General features: G+C 40.8%; 2 protein-coding genes across 3 annotated transcripts in view; one reads left to right on the forward strand and one right to left on the reverse strand.

Annotated features, from left to right (window-relative positions):
• Window positions 1-348: 348 nt before the first annotated feature.
• Window positions 349-16396, reverse strand: lemd3.L (LEM domain containing 3 L homeolog). 2 transcript variants are annotated; one of them, XM_018252416.1, is made up of 13 exons: window positions 15244-16396; window positions 11793-11821; window positions 9796-9856; window positions 5916-5983; window positions 4843-4928; window positions 4604-4743; window positions 4325-4426; window positions 4141-4243; window positions 2648-2826; window positions 2354-2435; window positions 1559-1664; window positions 1384-1462; window positions 349-1297 (listed from the first exon to the last, which is right to left on the reverse strand). In XM_018252416.1, the coding sequence occupies exons 1-13, from the start codon at window positions 16394-16396 to the stop codon at window positions 1134-1136; spliced, it is 2352 nt and encodes a 783-aa protein (XP_018107905.1). In that variant the 3' UTR covers window positions 349-1133. The 2 variants fall into 2 exon arrangements, with proteins under 2 accessions (XP_018107905.1, XP_018107904.1); XM_018252415.2 differs by having other exon boundaries at window positions 9796-9859.
• A 4-nt stretch (window positions 16397-16400) lies between these two features.
• The window catches only part of wif1.L (WNT inhibitory factor 1 L homeolog), a 33944-nt gene continuing 32836 nt past the window's right edge, over window positions 16401-17508 (forward strand). The window contains exon 1 of the mRNA XM_018252418.2: window positions 16401-16535. The gene's annotated coding sequence lies outside the window, so the exon portion shown is untranslated. The remainder of the gene's footprint in view (window positions 16536-17508) is intronic.

Consider the following 17508-nt stretch of genomic DNA (forward strand, 5'->3'; position numbering starts at 1 on the left):
ACTCATAATACCATATTCAGTTAGTAACATTTGAATATGTTAAAAAAATTACTGCAATTTCTGAATGTATTTATTTTTTTTTAAAAAAGTATGAACTAATTTTTTTCCCCCCAAGTATTTTTTGTTTTTACTGTTCTTGGTGGTAAACAGAGACCCTAGTGTATGGTTTCTGTTCCATATAAATTAGGGCCTTCAACCAGACACCTGCAAAGGTTGAATGCAGCTCAATACGACCCTTGACTAGCCAAAAACGTAATTTATTTTTATATTTTAAATGTAATTCATTCCTGGCAATTAAACAACCCATAATACTATAGAAAGTCTAAATAAATACAGCAATTCACAAAATTGCCCAGCATCTGCCAATTGTTTCTTTATTGCTCACAATAATTTGAATTTTTACAATTGGTATCAGACCTTGCACAAACAGACATTTTATATAAAACCTATAAAAGATATTTAAAGTTTTCTTTCTAATACTTTTAAAGGTATTTGGCTGTTTGACCTTTAGGAGATGGTGCAGCCAAAATTATTATATAAAATAACATTATGTTATGAATAAAATAGGAAGCTTATTCACTGCTTTAAAGCAGACATTTGCACGAAGGACTTTTGCCATTGCCATCACTTTTAAATTAAAATAAAAAAAATTTTTCAATTTCCTGCAGAAACCAGCTAGATTTAACCTGTACTTCAGCTGTAATAAAAATCACTATCTACAGCAGCAGGTCTAAACAGTTTATCTAAAAAGGACAGTTGTATGATCAGGGTAAATATTTGTATAGACAAAAACAAACTGTAGGAATTCAATAAATTATCTTCCGCATTTCACTGTAGCAAAAACAGTCATCAGGGTCAGCAATATCTGAAAATTGTCTTAAAGAAACAAACAAAAACAACTCTAAACAAGATGCACTGTAAGCCATTGCATTTAAATCCATTCTCCTGTTAAAAAAATAAGTGGGGCCCTATGAATCTTTCCCCACTTTGAAAAAGTCTAAATGACCTCCAATACCAGAGGAAATAGGACAAAATGATGAAGATGAGGGTGGAAAAAAGGAAGACAGATGAAGTTTCCCCCACAAGTAGATTTTTCTGCTGTAATTAGAACAGTCATAACAAATGCAATATCTTCAAGAGCATGACTGCAAATTTGATGCGCCAGTCCGAAGATTTAAGTGTAACAGTGAGTTCATGTGTGTGTTTGAAGGCTTTAAAGGAGTGCTGCATGTAAAGGCCTGAGGGAAGCGATGATGATATCGATCTAATCGCAGATATTTCACAGTCACCAGCTTTCCTAAACAAAGGAAGGAGAAGAAGTCATACTACAGTAGTTACACAAACTGGAATACTTAGTGGAAGTGCACAAGCACACTTTCTTACCATCAAACCATGAGCCATGCAATGCTTTAAATGCCTTTCCTGCAAATTCTGGAGATAAACATTTCACATATACACAACCCTGCAAAAAAAAAATTAAAAAATAAATAAATAACTGCATGCACTGAAGACTGTTGGGGTGGATTGAAAATAGTGAAAGGTTAGTGAAAAATGTTACCTCGCGTGAATTCTTATCGACAGCAATGTGAACAATCCCCTCATTATCACTACATTTCTCCAATATTGCTTCTTGAATTGCCAAGTCCCAATGATCTCCAATTTCCCTGAGGCAAAATAAACAAAAATAGTACATTTTTGATCTGATCCTAAACAAAGTGACAGTACATATTTTAAAAAGTAGCAACTTCCTGCATTAAAAACTAGTGAGAATTTTCTATTAAAGTTATACAACACTTGAAATTTTGTGAACCATTTTACAATTTTCAATATTTTTAACCAAAGAGAAGAGGCTCTAAAATTAGTCTCTCCAATGGCAGTTGCTAGGATAAGATTTAAAATGTAACAATCCATTATCTTAACATTCACACATTAAGAACATATATAGACAGGACTGATTAAAACCATTAGACAATTTGCCCTTACATTTTTAGTATTTTCAAAGGTTTAGTACTCATGAACACATATCTGCCCTACCCATTTCAACACAATATTGAAAAAGGAAACAAAGGCCGAGTTAAAACAGCCTATTTTTAAAATTTGCCTGTACGAAACGGACTGTCCCAATTAACAAAAGAAAAAACCAAGCTATATTTAGCAGCCGGGTGAAACAAAATGAAGCCTTTATTCCAGTGTGCAGATAAACAATTATAAAGGAAGGCACTTAAATCACACAGTATAGGAGTGGATACTTTACATAGTCCTGGCATCAAAATATTCTTGTAATTTGCACCAACACTGGCACCTAAATTGTAAACAGTGGTTTCCCCAAAATGTTTAACTCCTCTATACTTACATAACTGGATCAAACATATTGCGTATTTTTAAACAGGGAGTCAGGCTATTTGGAGGAGAATTTCTTCTATCCAAATGAAAAGCTGCAATTGGAAAAAATACTGTGTTTCATTAAAGCGCATTTTATTTCCATTTTTTACAACTAAACGGAGGTCAGAGATTTATTTACACAGATCTATATACATGCAAGTTGTGTTACAACAAGAAACAATTGGCCCTTTGTGGTTATCAGTCTAAATAAAAAGATAAACCAACTGTTTTTGCGCCAATAATGTCCGTATTAAATTAGAAATACCTTGTCCTTGCCAAACTTTAGAAGGCATGACTGAGATTTTATCACATGTTGAAGACGGCTGAATCCATTTCCACACCTGGAAGTCTGCCCCACCTATTTTCTGAGTCTCTGTGCGTACTCTGGATTCATTGGCATCCAAAAATTCAACTGCCCGGTCCCAAACTTTCTTCATTTTCTTCCTTTAAAAAAACCCAGCAAAAACAGAGAATACACCTTTAGGAAAGGAATATGGGTTTGGCTTGCAACATAGGTTTAGCTGTACTATCAATGATACATGGATTGTTCTTTTAAGCTTGTGGGTCCAATGTACTTATGGAGCCAAAAGAACCTCACCACAGGGTAGGTGGCATTTAAGTGTTCTATGAGCTGATCCATATAAGTAACCTCAATCCCATAATGAGACAGAAGGCAGCTGCAGTGAAGGAGCAAAAAAAAAAAAAAAAAATTAATAATTCTGCTGTGCTACTTAGAATGGAACGTTTGCCATTATTTAAGGACCGCATAAGCTTATTGTAGTCAATTAGGGTTGCTTAAACACCAGTGAGCTGAAAAAAAAATGCATTAACAGTCTAAAACTAATAGCTAATAACAACAAATAAATGTAAATTGCATAAGTGTTTAGAGGAACACTGATTAAGGTTACATCATTAAAGAAGGGAAACCTAATTCATTGTACGGTGTCGATGTTAGGCATTTCCCAGTGAATTAAATCACAAAAGGGTTTTCCTCAATTCAATAGCCATAATTCCCTGTGTATTAGGATAACATTTTTAGGACATAATAATTTTTAGGACATTAAAAAAAATATACAGTATTTAAAAGAAAAAGAGAGTTTGCCTTGAGAAAGTATTGGCAAACCTTTAAATTACAATGGCTCTAGCAGTAACGTGCTAAGGTGTTCATGGTTGTAGGCACCACCTTAGGGGCAGATTAACCATCCCAGTAGGGGAGGGGAATGGGTGCTTGAAACTGGGGTATACAACTATTTTAAATGTCAATATATATTGCTACCTGAATTTTACTCAAATTACAGCTCAGCAATCAGCAAGATGCCTAGGTCTGAATATGGATATGACAGACTTCAGAAATAAGACTTGCACATGTGCTGTGTAGTACAATTTTCTGAATTCTGAGAGGGATATCTTGGAAGTACAGATAAGGCTATAAGCTACATAGGAAGGGCTATAACAGATCAAAAAGAAAAAAAAGCTAAAATAGATATCTACCCTCAAAGCCTGCTACTTTCATTATTGACTGAAGATAGACAACATTTTAACTTTAACAGAGAAGGAAACCCTATTACACTGTGTAGTTCCAATTTGTTAGGCACCACCGTACTAAACTTTTCTGTTTTTGACATACTGCAAGATAGCTATGAGGACGCGATACTTTGAAAGTACAGGTAAAATTGGCACTGCACATTGAATTTTCCTTCTAAAGTCAACAGATTTAAAATAAAAGGAATGGATTAAATACATTTAAAATTTACAAACCTGTCTTGAGGCAATATTAAAGAATCCCGCACATGAGGGATTGGTGTATACGGCTCCAAATCTTTATTTTCCTGGCAAGCCTCATTGTGACTTTTTAAAACATCTGTAAATAAAATTGATGGCAATTAACTGCAAGTACAAAAATAGAGCAGTGACAGGCAAAATGAAACATACGAAATCATACCTATAATTTTTACAACCATGTCATACATTTGCTTAGTCTCTTCCTCTTCTTTTGCCCAACGATATTTCATGTATCGCAGTAGACCAAAGAGCACACCAACTCCTAAAAATGTAATTTAAGCCAAAATGGTTAAATATATATAAAAAACCAACACACTAAGTAGAACTGCACAAGACTGCTGTTTTACATTTTAAACCTTTCTGTCTTGCTGCTCCTTACATTCAGAATGCACTATATAAATATATACATACAATATTAAATATTGAACTTGAGACTCACCAATAAAAAAAATTGATGACCTGTGCGCTACAGTGAAAACTGCACGTTTGATTCGGCACATAAACGACAACTTGGGCAGAGTTGATTCCAGGTATTTCACACTGGTTATGTTTAATATGGAATCAGGATCAGAAAAGCACCTATTGTTAAATTAAAAAATAAATTAAATAATTAATATAGTCGACACACATATTAAAGGATTCTTTTTTTTTTACTCCCCAGCATAATAAAACACTTACTTGATACCAACATCTCTTGTAGCAGAGTGTTCTAAAATCCACACCAATGTGTTATTAAATTCATGCTCATATTCCTGACCTAATGTCTGTAAACACAAGAAACAATAATAAGATCATGAAATCAAAGATGTCCTACAGAAAAGCTCCCTTACATAGCACTCATGTTAGTGAATTGTTGGGCTCTCTTTTGAAGATAGACTGACTAGAATAATGAGCCTTAAACTGTATTCTATTAAAGTACTGCTTCTACCATTTTATTTCCATGGTTCCATCCAGCAGTCTAACTATCAGAATATTACTGTAAAATGCGACCCTTCTGACTGTGATTGATGAAACTTAGAAAAGAATTGTATGAAGTAGTAACATTTTGTTGCAGTAATTTGCTTCAGAATCACTTATTGGGTTTAAACTAAGTATGCTGAACTCACTATCATAACAAATTTGGTACAAGCACTTCATAGCCTTGTATTAATTCATTACCAATACATTTAGTTAAATGCAATATTCCTTATACATTTACACAAGGTGATGACTACCCTTATAGGGGTGGGCAAATGATCATTTGAACCAGATTTGGCCAAACTGAAAAAAAGATCCATCAGTGTATGGAAAGCTTTCTTGCCTGGGCCCAATATTACACACTCACACTCATCAGGCCTATGACTGCTCACAATAAGAAACAGTGAAGTCATGGCCCCAAAGTTGGACAGGTCCACGTTTTCTAATAGCGTTTACACCAGAGATACAAGACATTTAAGGGATAATGGTTTGAATTACTGTTACTCAGTAACACAGACATAAAATACAGTATATGTATGCATGTATAATGAGTAGGATATTACAAGACAAGTATCCTATTGCATGATTTGGTATGTGAAGTACCCCTTTAAGAGCATTATGCATGCATAGTTTGGCAGACTTAACCTTCATAACATTCTAGAAAAATGATAGATTTTTAATTTAAGTCCAAAATATAAAAATAAATTATTTAAGAACTGCTTTGCACTAAGCATCCTGTCACTACTATATAATTTCAGAATAGATAAAGGCGTCTAGAACAAAAATACACCCACCTTTAAATACTGCCTTGCGTCCTGGACGGATATATTAGGGTGATCAGTGTTGCCACATATGTAATCACCTGGAATGATAAACAAATTATCAAACAGTTCATATGGGAATTCATGTTACTAAAACTATGGAAATGTGTATACAACAGTCAAAGTCCCTATCAGAGCGCAAACTAACATTTTGATTTAGACGGCGTATTGCCAAACTGTAATAACTAAACATCTATGCCTGCTACTGGTTAAGCAGCTTGTATCCACGAAGGCTATCTGCTTTTACAATAGCAAAATTCACATTTCAGCAAAAATATTATAAACACCTCAAAACCACCTCTTGTGATTAAAGAACATTTTACTCACCAATACATCAAGTCTTACACACACAGTTAATAAATTAATTTTGCCTTTCTGGTCTGCCTTTCCCAGAAACACTTTTTTTGTTTTGTTAGGGCAAAACGATCCTGGTAAGCAGAATCAATTTAATTCAGAAGTTACTTTTAATATAGTTACAGGAACTCGGCTGCTACAGCCTAGCTGCTACGGTCACTGATCACTGTAACCAGGATACATTCCAAACAGGAATCAATTAGGCACATAATAGCACAGACATCATACTGGCAGAAAATAATGGGAAACAAGCTTTAAAATCAGTTACATGTTTACAAATCTACATATGCACTAGTGACGTGCGGGCAGACACAGGGACTGTGCACCACACAGGTGCAGTACTTTTCAGCCAAACGCCGCCTCAGCTGAGAAATACGTGTCAAGATTGTAAAATTTTTTGAATGTTTCAACTGAGGACCATGTAGCCGCTTAGCAAATCTACTCGGCTGATGCAGAGTTATGCTTCGCCCAGGAATCTCCAACTGGCCTTGTCGAGTGTGCTCTAACCTTCACCGGTGGAGTCTTCACTTTGGACAAGTAGGCTTGCCGTATTGTTTCTCTGATACATCTTGCAATGGTTGCCTTGGAGGCCGTCTGGCCTTTCTTGGGTCCCTATGGGATTAGAGGTAGAGACGTGGAATGTCAAAATGGTTTGGATCTTTCTATATACCAGCGAAGTGCTCTCACTACATGCAGTTTGTGCAGTCATCGTTCCTTGTTGTTCTTAGGCTTAGGGCATAATGTTGGAACTACAATTTCCTGATTGAAGTGAAACTGAGATACCACCTTAGGTAGGAAGGATGGTAACGTACGTAGAACAGATTTGTCCTTGTGAAAGATGAGAAACGGTGCCTCACATGATAGTGTACTCAACTTGGATACTCTTCTGGCAGAGGAAATTGCCATTAAGAATACCACCTTTCTAGTGAGTAGTGACTCTGAAACTGATCCCATGGGTTCACATGGTGCATCGAGTAAAGCATCAATACTAGGTTCAGGTCCCAGCCTGGTACTGGAGAATGGAAAGGAGGCTGTAAATGTTGAACTCCCTGCATGAATGTTCGTATGGAATCATCTAAGGCCAGCATTGTTTGAAATAATACTGATAGAGCTAAAATTTGCACTTTTAGTGAACTAAGTTTAAGATTCAACTGGAGTCTGGAGAAAAGACAGACTCCTAGGGATGTTGAGGTCTAGGAAGGGTAACCCCTCTTCAACACACCAGTTGTAGTAGGCATGCCATATTCTGTGGTATGATCTAGAAGATGACTGTTTTCGGGATTTCAGCATGGTGGTAATGACCTCTTTCGCCAGATGGTGGTTTCAATAGCCACCCTGTCAAAAGGAATAGGCCTGGGTTGTGGTGAACAATTGGCCCTTGGATTAGAAGGTCTGGCCGGGAGTTAGACGTATAGGATGCTCTATCGACATGTCCTGTAGATCTGAGAACCATGTCCTCCGTGGCCCGTATGGTGCCACCACGATTACTGTGTGCTGAAATTGTCTGATGATCTTTAGTACCCGTGGTAACATTGGAAGAGGTGGGAAGACATAAGCTAGGTTGAAGCACTAATTCTGTGTCATTGCATCCGTTCCGGATGCTGTTGGGTCCCGACAGTGTGAAATAATTTGGGACCCTTTGGCTTCTGGACGCCATCAGATCTATCTGTGGTTGTCCCTAGGGGGCAGCTTTGCTGCGTGTTCCTCCATGCCGATTTATGTACGCTACCGTGGTGGCGTTGTTGCTTTGCACGGGTACTGTTTTTTTCCAGAGCAGTTGTGACCACTGTTTGAGAGACAGTTTTACGGCTCTTAGTTCTAGTATGTTTATTGGGAGCTTTGCCTCCTCTAGTGACCATGGCCCTTGTGCTGATAGGTTGTTGCATGTCACTCCCCATCCCCAAAGGCTGGCATCTGTGGCTATGACATTCCAAATTGGTGTCGCCCATTACTGGCCCTTGTTTAGGTTGTCGGGTTTCAACAACCAAAGGAGAGAGTTCCTTGTCGATTGTGAAAGGGAAAAAGATCGGGATAGGGGTCCCCCTTTCCAAACCGCTAATATGTTCGAATATAGGGGGCGCAGGTGCATCTGTGCGAATGGTATCACCTCTATGGCTGAGACCATCGTCCCTAGGACTCTCATTGCGATGTGGATCGTGATCTTCTGATTGCGAAGAAGTTGTCTGACCTGCTCCTTGATTCTCCTCTGTCTTGAGGGAGACAGACTAGCTGCATGATTGTGTTGAAGTCCATTCCGAGGTTTAAGTTGGACTTGGAGCAGTTAATGGTCCATCCAAAATCCTGGAGCATTGAGATTGCTAGGCTGAGGTCTGCCGTCGCTTCCTCCACTGTTCTGGCTTTTATAAGAAGATCGTCCAGGTAATGTGTTATCGATATCCCTTGTAAGCGTAGTGCTGCCGCCATCAGTTTGGTGAAAACTCGGGGGGCCGAGGAGAGGCCGAAGGGCAGGGCTACAAACTGGTGGTAGTGTCTGTTTGCAAATGCGAATCGAAGGAAGCGATGATGTGGGGGCCAGATTGGAACGCGAAGATATGCATCCTTTATGTCCAGTGGCACCACAAGGTGGGCATATCGGAGAGAGATCAGCTCGTTTGGCGACATCGCCAAACGAGCGTATCTCTCCGTGTATGACCACCTTTAGTCAGCTGTTCATGATTGGGAAAACAGTTGTTGTCTTGTGTTGCCGTTTGAAAAGACCTATAGACTGGTCTTTCTCATGGGTTTGTGTGATATTAAGTATGTCAAGTACTCCCTTAATAATGCCATCAATGTCATGTTGTGCATCTCTATCCTTGCTCTCCTCTTGAGTTTCATCTTCATCGGAAGATGCGTCCGATGTATGAAGTTCCCCCTCTGAATGTGAGGAGTTCTGATCTGCAGATTAAATATCAGATCTGTGTGAGGCGGTGTCAGCCTTAGGGCTGTCTGCTCTCTTGCGCTTGCTGGTATTCTTTTTGCTCAGTTTGGATAGAACCTTGCCTAGGTTATCTGCTATGGCTGGAAGTCCCTGCAGGGAAGCCAATGACTGAGAAAGTTGCATAGCCCATAGTGGAGCTGGGGCCTCCATGTCACTCCTGTCTTGTGAAGTCCCCTGTTCTTGGGACACAAGTGAATCTTAACTACCAGCCTGGGAGATCCAGACACGCCCCTTTTTGAACAATTTTATAAGTGTCCTGCCTCCTGGAGGATGGAGCTTAACCCCTAAAGTCCCTGTGTCGCCAGAGACAACAGAAAAAAACAACAATTAATCAAAAGAACTAAGGTCCTTACCCAAAAAAAAAATCTAGCCTAACTGCATGCAGTGCATCAGGCCTATAGGTTTTTGGGCTGTAGCTCTAAATAAGAATATATATAAGAACTTAGACAACTCGTTTCCACAACTGTAAAAAATCAATGCCTTTTAAAGGTAGCCGCCCTAACGCAACTGCAATAGTTTCTGCTTGACATTTATACAAAGATAAAGACTAATGTATGTTACCTGCTGTTTTTGATAGTTTCTCATGCAGTTTCTGTAAAGTAGTCATCAGGTTTTTCTTACTCTGCTGAAAGAAAATAAGAATTTGGTTTTATACATTGCCACAAGACTTTGTTGCGAAAATAATCTGTGAAATATTTACATATATTTATATATATATTTATATTGTTTTTTTAATTCAAGTATCACAATCTTAAATGTCTCCAGTAAAGGCAATGAAACTAATTTCTTAAATACTTTCTAAGTACCAAATAAAAATACCTGATAAGCCAGAGAAAAATTAACCCTCATTTTGGATGTTGGTTACACACAACAAATGAATATCTGCAAACTTTGCATTCATTTTTTATTTTTTTATTTTAGTGGTTTCTGAAATACCTGCATTTTTGGACTGTTCATACTAGTCACTGACAACTCCAAAATCAGAACCCCAAAGGTTTAACTGAAGGTCAGAGTGTCAGCTACCCTAACTGAATATGCACTTCTTGAATTAAAAAAAAATAGCAATTTTAGACTGCTAATAGCAGGCTTACATATAATATCTCAGAACCCACTAAGAGCTCTTACACACGTTTTAAGCTTTTTGGTCTGTGTTCCCTTGCGTTCCACCAGCGTTCGGTACTTACATGCATCATCATGAGGACCAGACCATACAGAAGAACGGAGTGTGTCTGGGCCTGCGTTCCCCTGCAGTTGAACAGATTGAAATAGGACGCAGAAGAGTACAGCCCAAAATACTCGTGTGTAAGAGCCCTAAGGGTGGTGGCACACATTCAAATTCATGGAGATTAGTCGACCGAGCAACAAATCTCCCCAAAATGCCTTCCCGCTGGCAAGAATGCGAATTGCCGGCAGGATGGCACTCTGATCGCTTCGCCTGAAATTTCCTCGTGAGGCAATCGATTCAGATTCTTGCCGGCGGGAAGGCATTTCAGGGGAGATTAGTCCCCCGAATAAGAGGAGATGTTGATGTGCAACTAATCTCCGTGAACCTGAACGTGTGCCACCACCCTAGAAGAATACATTTAAAATGCAAGGTGCTCAGAGAATCACTCATGCAAGTGAGCCCACCTGGGCTAAAGATTTTGGGTGGAACAGGAACTAAGTGGCAGGCACACAGACCTTGCAGCACTGAGGAGCAGAGTTTGATGCCAGACTAGGAATTATTTGCAAGGATTTTGGATCTAAGTGTGTCTGTGTGGATTTCAGTTGGGTATGGTTTCCTCCCACACTCAAAAGCATACAACACATTTCCACGTTAAAGGTAAACTTGCCAGTGCTATATAACCGATAACAATAAATAATCTTGTCTGTTAATGACCTCAACAGAGAGTCACTGCAGTACACCAGCTACTTCATAAAACCAAAAGTGAACATTTTGCATGTGGGTGTGACCACATTCAGAATGGTTTAAATTAAAATAATTTAAACCATAATAGATACTGTATCAAAGAATCATAAAATTGGAATGTAGATATAGATTGCATCTCAAAATCTACTAATCAACCCTGTAGTATCAGCTTCTTAGAAAAGTGGACCTCATTTTCAGTTTGATGGTTTGGGATGACCTCTAAGCCTAGCTTCTCAACAGCTGCCCGGTGTAACACCAAGCATGTGCAGAGTCACTGACACACAAAATGGTCCAGATGGCAAGCTTCTATGGATAACTTTGAAGGACTGGAGCACTGTCATTATAGGGATGCTTAATCTCTAGGCTGGTGCAGTAAATTCAGTATTCAACATTTAGCTATATTTTTAAGGGTTTAGTTCTCAAGCACATCCTCCTACCATGGGACAAGCCAAACTATACTAACATATAGTTCAAATAATTATGGAGCTATTATTCAGCCTTGTGACCATAAAACTCACAGGAAAGTTGCAAGTGGTCCCTGGGCTTTCATCTGGATAGGGGTACAAGGGCATTACATTTTTAGATTTAACCATGAGGTTAAACACAAGCTCTCTATAGAATACAGCAAACATAATAGTTTAATACTTACATCCACGTTAAGGTCCTCTGTACTTCTTACTAAAAAAAACAAAAAAAAAAAAAAACGGTCATAACAGCTCCAACAATTTTACAATATAAAATATAAGACTTCTTTATATATAACAGTTAAAGGGAACCGGTCACATATTACATAATTCCAAATCCTTTTCTGTCAATTATTCGAGCAAAGTAAACTTTGCTTACACTATATAAATTATTTAAGTTTCAATCAGTCTTGGCATTCACATTAAGCAGACAGGTGCCATTTAGTGGAATCTTATTGGGGCACCCTTTGTACCTGAAGGAATAATCAATAAAACTCTGAACTATTTGAAGGAAAAAGCTCTAGTGTTTCTTAGTACAGTTAAAAATTGTATCATCTGAAGGAGATAAAAAAAAACAAAATAAACACACTTTAATGCAAGGCAGCACCACAAGCAAAGTCAAAGCAGCCACACAATGGAAAGATCTCAATATATCCAAATACTTATTATTGGCCACACATGGATAGCAAAAACAGACTTGTTGATCAGGTTTTGTAGCTTGCTAAATGAATAAAAGTGGGTGGAAGATGTTGAGCCAAGTAATAGTTTGATTCACCTTTATGGAATTCCTTAGACTTATGGCACATCTTGCTTTCTCAAAAGCAGATTCAGCCTTCTTCCATCCCATGTATATGCGCATATTGAAAGGATGGGAGAGGTGTGCCGATAAAATTCCTAAATTATAAGGCTAATGGCACACTGGGTGAACATCCCCCCTACAACCTTCCACATATTGGACTAAAGCTGGCCATAGATGCAAAGATCCGATCGTTCGAATCCTTGAACGATCGGACTTTCCCATCTCCCGACCTGCCACTAACCATTCCGATCAAATAAAGTAGCAAAAGAACAGACAATGTTCTGCCCTGACAGCAATCGTACGAAAGTTATGCCCGACAAAGCCGGTGACAGTCTCCCACTGAAAATCGTACGATCTGCAATAAACACAGAGATATTATCGGCAGCCGACAGTTATCTTTTAAACCTGTCCGATCGACCAAACGACCAATATCCGTGGGGCAAAAAATGTCGGGACTCTCCACACACGGTCCGAAAATGGTAGGAATCCTCGATTCGTACCATTCGAACTGCAACTGGATGAATATGTCTATAATATGAAATCAATGGGGCTTATTTATCAACAATGGGCAAATTTGCCCACGGGCTGTTACCTATAGCAACCAATCAAATTGCTGCATTCATTGTTCTTCTTGCAGCTGGCTTTATAAAGCTAATCACTGATTGGTTGCTATAGGTAACAGCCCATGGGCACATTTGCCCAGTGATTATATATGAGCCACACTATGTCTGAATAAGTCTAAGACGCTTAAGCATTAGCTACAGAGCTCAGTTTTGGTTGCACTTTTCTTCCTTGTAGCAATGTTCCATTCATATGAATAGACAATGGCCTGCTGAGACACAGCTACAAGCTGTAGTCAGACCACCGATTGGTGTGTATTACAACCTCCCTCTAAGCTGCAAGTGGAAAAAAGGGCCTGGCAAGTCATCCTACATGTCAAAAATGGGATGGCAGAACAAGTGAATTAGTAGGAAATAATGCATTATAATACAGGCCATGTTCACATGGAAAGTTTGGTACAGCTGTAATCCAATTAGCTGTACTAAACAAGATGGTCCAACTTGTGGGATCTTGATTGCAGTCTAGCATACTAAAATAATTTGACCAAATCAACTACAACCTCACCAAATGAGCATAACTGTGTCCGAATTGGGCACCTGCATGAAGGGCAAATCAGATTGAGTATCAAAGTGGGGCATACAGAGGCCCACTGTACAAGAAACAACACACTGATGTGCCCCTAGTCTAACGAGTCACAGTAGGCCAGAAGTTATTCAAACCTGCTTAATATGTCAATTATTTGGGTAGATATAGGTTGGACAGGTATAAGCAGTCCCCATAAATAGGCAGAGATGCCGTGGGATCTGTCTGAAGAGGACGAACCTGCATCTTAAAGGAGAACTAAACCCCCCCTCACTAAAGAAAGTTCCCATCTAATAGCCCCCATTTGCCCCCTCCATACATAGTCCACAGTCTAGAAAAGTGTCCCAAAAAGTTGCACAAACCTAGCCATGCAGAGTAGTGCAGCGGCGCTTATGGGCGTCATCTTTGGTATCTTCAGTCAAGTTCGCTAAAGAATCGCAGACACTAAGCCTTTTTGTGCATGTGCAGTTGGTGCTGTATGGTATAAGAGTCTACTGTGCATGCGCCAGAACACTCCACAAACAACCAAAGGGAAGAAGTGGATCTGAAGATATTGAAGATGGCGCTTGTGAGCTCCACTGTACTACTCTGCATGGATAGGTCTGTGTGACTTTCTAAGACACTTTTTCAAACAGTGGACTATATGGGAAGGAAGCATGGAGGAGGGCGAATATGGGCTTGTGGATGGAGATGGCCACCTTTTTTCTGATTAAAAGAGAATTCAACCTGTAATAAAAAAAAACTCCCCCCTACCCTGGGTAGACTCCCCTCCCTCATCCCCCCAGCCAACCTGCCCCCCCCCTTTCGGCGCAGTGGTTCAGGAGCAGAAATTTACTCCAACTGAGCATGCGCCGAAAATGGTGCCAAGACACGAAGATTACCAGAGAAGAAGAAGATGGCTGCCGTTAACTCTGAGGCCAAAATCTGCAGGGAGGGGTGAGTAACAAATTAGGGGCATTTGTCCCGGGGGGGGGGGGGTGTCTACCCAGGGTAGGGTTTTTTTTTTATTACAGGTTGAATTCTCCTTGTCAGACATAGACTGCATTGACAAGTTGATGCAGTCGTCACCAAACTAATCCCATAGTCTGGCAGTATGAGCTGACCAGGGGCACCAGGGCCAATGTTTGACTAGCTGAATTTGGTCCAACATATTAAAGGCGGAATCAGGCAGATTTGCCGGATTTAGCCATCCACATGTCTAAAGCCAAATCTAATTTGTTTACTTCACCAAATGAGCAAACCTTTCCCTGTATGACCAGCTTTACGTTAACCATGAGGCAACACCATTATGGCTATTATGGGGTGTTTTGACTGCTGCCACAATAAGGTGGAAACAGCAGTGGGCAAAACAGTCTTTTATATGTCACCTTCACTTATTAATATATAGGAAAATCAGTTCTTGAAGAACATGTAGCAGTAACAAGGGGACAGTGCTTACACACCCAAATGATATAAAGTTTTCATTGGACTCTACAGGATTTACTATTTCACGATAACCCAATAAAATCCCATACCCTCCTCAACACCAGTACATATATATATTTATTTTTTACTATTTTATAAAAAAAAAAAAAGGGAATGTAAATGTACAAGCAACCTGTGTTTCACAGTTGCTGGACTACAAATGCAAGGATTTGCTGTAGATCTATGTGCCCACAAGGTGGACATAGAAGTGTGCCATAAGGAATACTTACAGTTTTCATTGGCAGGAAGACTGGTGCCTCTCATCCTCAGGTAGGTGAGCCCTAGCAGCAAGAAAAAAAGGCAGGCAGCGGTCAGGAGGAACATGGACAGGTAATGGGCACTGAATCTCCCTGCAGCAGACACCTCATCCCTCTTGAATTGCTGGAGGAGCGCCTCCTCGGGCTCTGCGACCTTATGGAGTTGCCTCTTGGAGGCCGGGTATTGATAGTGCGAGTATTTCGTGTGGTTAGGGGCTGCTGTGTGGTTGGACAGAGGCATCCGTGGGGGGAGGCTGTTGGAGGGAAAATAGACCCTGGGGGGATCCTTGTTGTAGCCGCTCTCCAGGTGATTGTTGTTTTTGCGCTTCAAATTCCCCGCCCCGTCAGAGTCTGCCGCAGTGTGCGACTTCCTGGCGGCTCCACGATGTCGAGGAGACACATCAGCCACCTCCCTCGACCAGCCTGGCCAAGTGGGCAAGTCATCCCTGTCCATACACTGCTCCTTGGCCTGTTTACTCGACCCCCGCCTACTCCGGCGGCTCGCTTGCTGCTCGTCCTTCCCCAGCTCCTCCTCATCAGTGTCTGAGTAATCCCTGCAGTAAGAGTGCCGGCTGCCGTTCATAGTCCGACATTTAGACGCCTCTTCAGTTCCTTCCTCTTCTTCTTCCTCCTCCTCGTCGTCTTCTTCTTCTTCGCTGTCCCCCCGCGGCCTTCGCATTTCCCACCAACCTGGCACCTTCCGCCTATCAGCATTGGCGTCTGCAGTAGCCCGCAGCTGGCCCGGCTTCCTCTCGGACTGGGGTGTGTTAGCTCTAACCCTCCGGCTCCCGTGCGCTCCCAGCCCTGCGTCCGCGTCTGACTCATCGGAGCTGAAGCCAAGGATCGGCGACTGTTTCGCTGGCTCCCTCGGTGGGCTCTGGCGGCTGTATCTCTTATGCGTCACATCCCCGCCGCTCTTGAGAATTCCCTCACTTTCTGAAGGCGCCGCCGCTGTGTTGTTCGTAAGTACCCGCACTTTCCCGTGCCGAAGCCTTTGCTCTTCCCTCAGCTTCTTCAGTTTCTTTAGGTAAACCGGCCGTGTGCTGTCTGTAACAGGGCCGGGCATTATCCCCGAGCGTTTTAACTCGGAAAAGAGCTCCTCATCCGTTAACTGAGCGGCCGCCATTTTCGACCACTCGGTAGGGCTATGTCTGCCCCCTCCTTCTACACGCTGGCCCTGGCCCGGAAGTGACGCAAGAGAACTAGACTGTGAACTAGACGCGCCGTTCCCTATTGGATCGCGTTCACCTGGCGCCTTTGCAGAAGTATGTATATAGGGCGGGTGCGCAACAGTGCCAGGAACATGTCTGTGCCAGTGCTGTCCTATCCGCTCTTATACTGTATTGGGCGTTGTCAATCAAATGCTACAATATCAGTCAATAAGCGAGGGTGTGCGTGTTAGACGCGCTGATGACGCTTTCACGTATTGGCAGGTTTAGCACTTATCATTAACTGAGTTTGTAAGTGCAAGAGCAACGCTAGCAGGGTTGCCAACCAGCCAAAGACTATAAAAAAAAGTAGCCAAAAGCCATGTTAAAAAGTAGCCCCGAAATAGCCCGATTTGTACACTGAAAATTTGTAATAAAACAAAGTAAAACAGTAACATACATTTATATATATATATAACACAGACACGCATCTCTCAATCCCAGCAAACACAATATACAATGGATGTACACAAATATATATGATACAATTCTAGCTGACGAGGGCACATTTTAAACATACACAAACTGCCATTGTGTCATGTGCCTGTTTAAACTAGGGATGCACCAAATCCACTATTTTGGATTCAGCCGAACCCTCCAATCCTTTGTGAAAGATTCGGCTGAATACCGAACCGAAAAGAAGGAAGTAAAAACGTTTTCCCCTTCCCAGAAGAGAAGTGAGAAGAGTAAAACGTTTTTACTTCCTTCTCTTGTGACAAAAAGTCACTCGATTTCCTTCCCGTCCCAATTTGCATATGCATATGCAAATTAGGATTCAGTTCGGCCAGGCAGAAGGATTCGGCTGAATCCGAATCCTGCTGAAAAAAGCCGAATCCTGGCCGAACCCCGAACCGAATCCTGGATTCGGTGCATCCCTAATTTACACTGTACAAAATACACTGTACAAAAAAAACACAAATATGCAGGAAAAGTAAAAGTGCTGTACAGAGAATCACTCACCAAGGACATGTCCACAGTACCTCGGTCTCAGCCACTCCCCCCCAATATCTCTATGAGTCCAATTCCAGCC

This window comes from Xenopus laevis, chromosome 3L (assembly GCF_017654675.1).
Source record: "Xenopus laevis strain J_2021 chromosome 3L, Xenopus_laevis_v10.1, whole genome shotgun sequence".
In the NCBI taxonomy this organism is placed as follows: domain Eukaryota; kingdom Metazoa; phylum Chordata; class Amphibia; order Anura; family Pipidae; genus Xenopus; species Xenopus laevis.

Bases quoted from the DNA above. Each gene is read 5' to 3' on its own strand.
- lemd3.L (XM_018252415.2), bottom strand. From the start codon at position 16,396: ATGGCGGCCGCTCAGTTAACGGATGAGGAGCTCTTTTCCGAGTTAAAA. The intron at 2,827-4,140 runs GTTTGTAAATTT...GTTTTTTTAAAG, and splicing joins TTAATATTGCCTCAAGACAG to GAAGAAAATGAAGAAAGTTT. The intron at 2,436-2,647 runs GTATTTCTAATT...TTCCAATTGCAG, and splicing joins TAAAGTTTGGCAAGGACAAG to CTTTTCATTTGGATAGAAGA.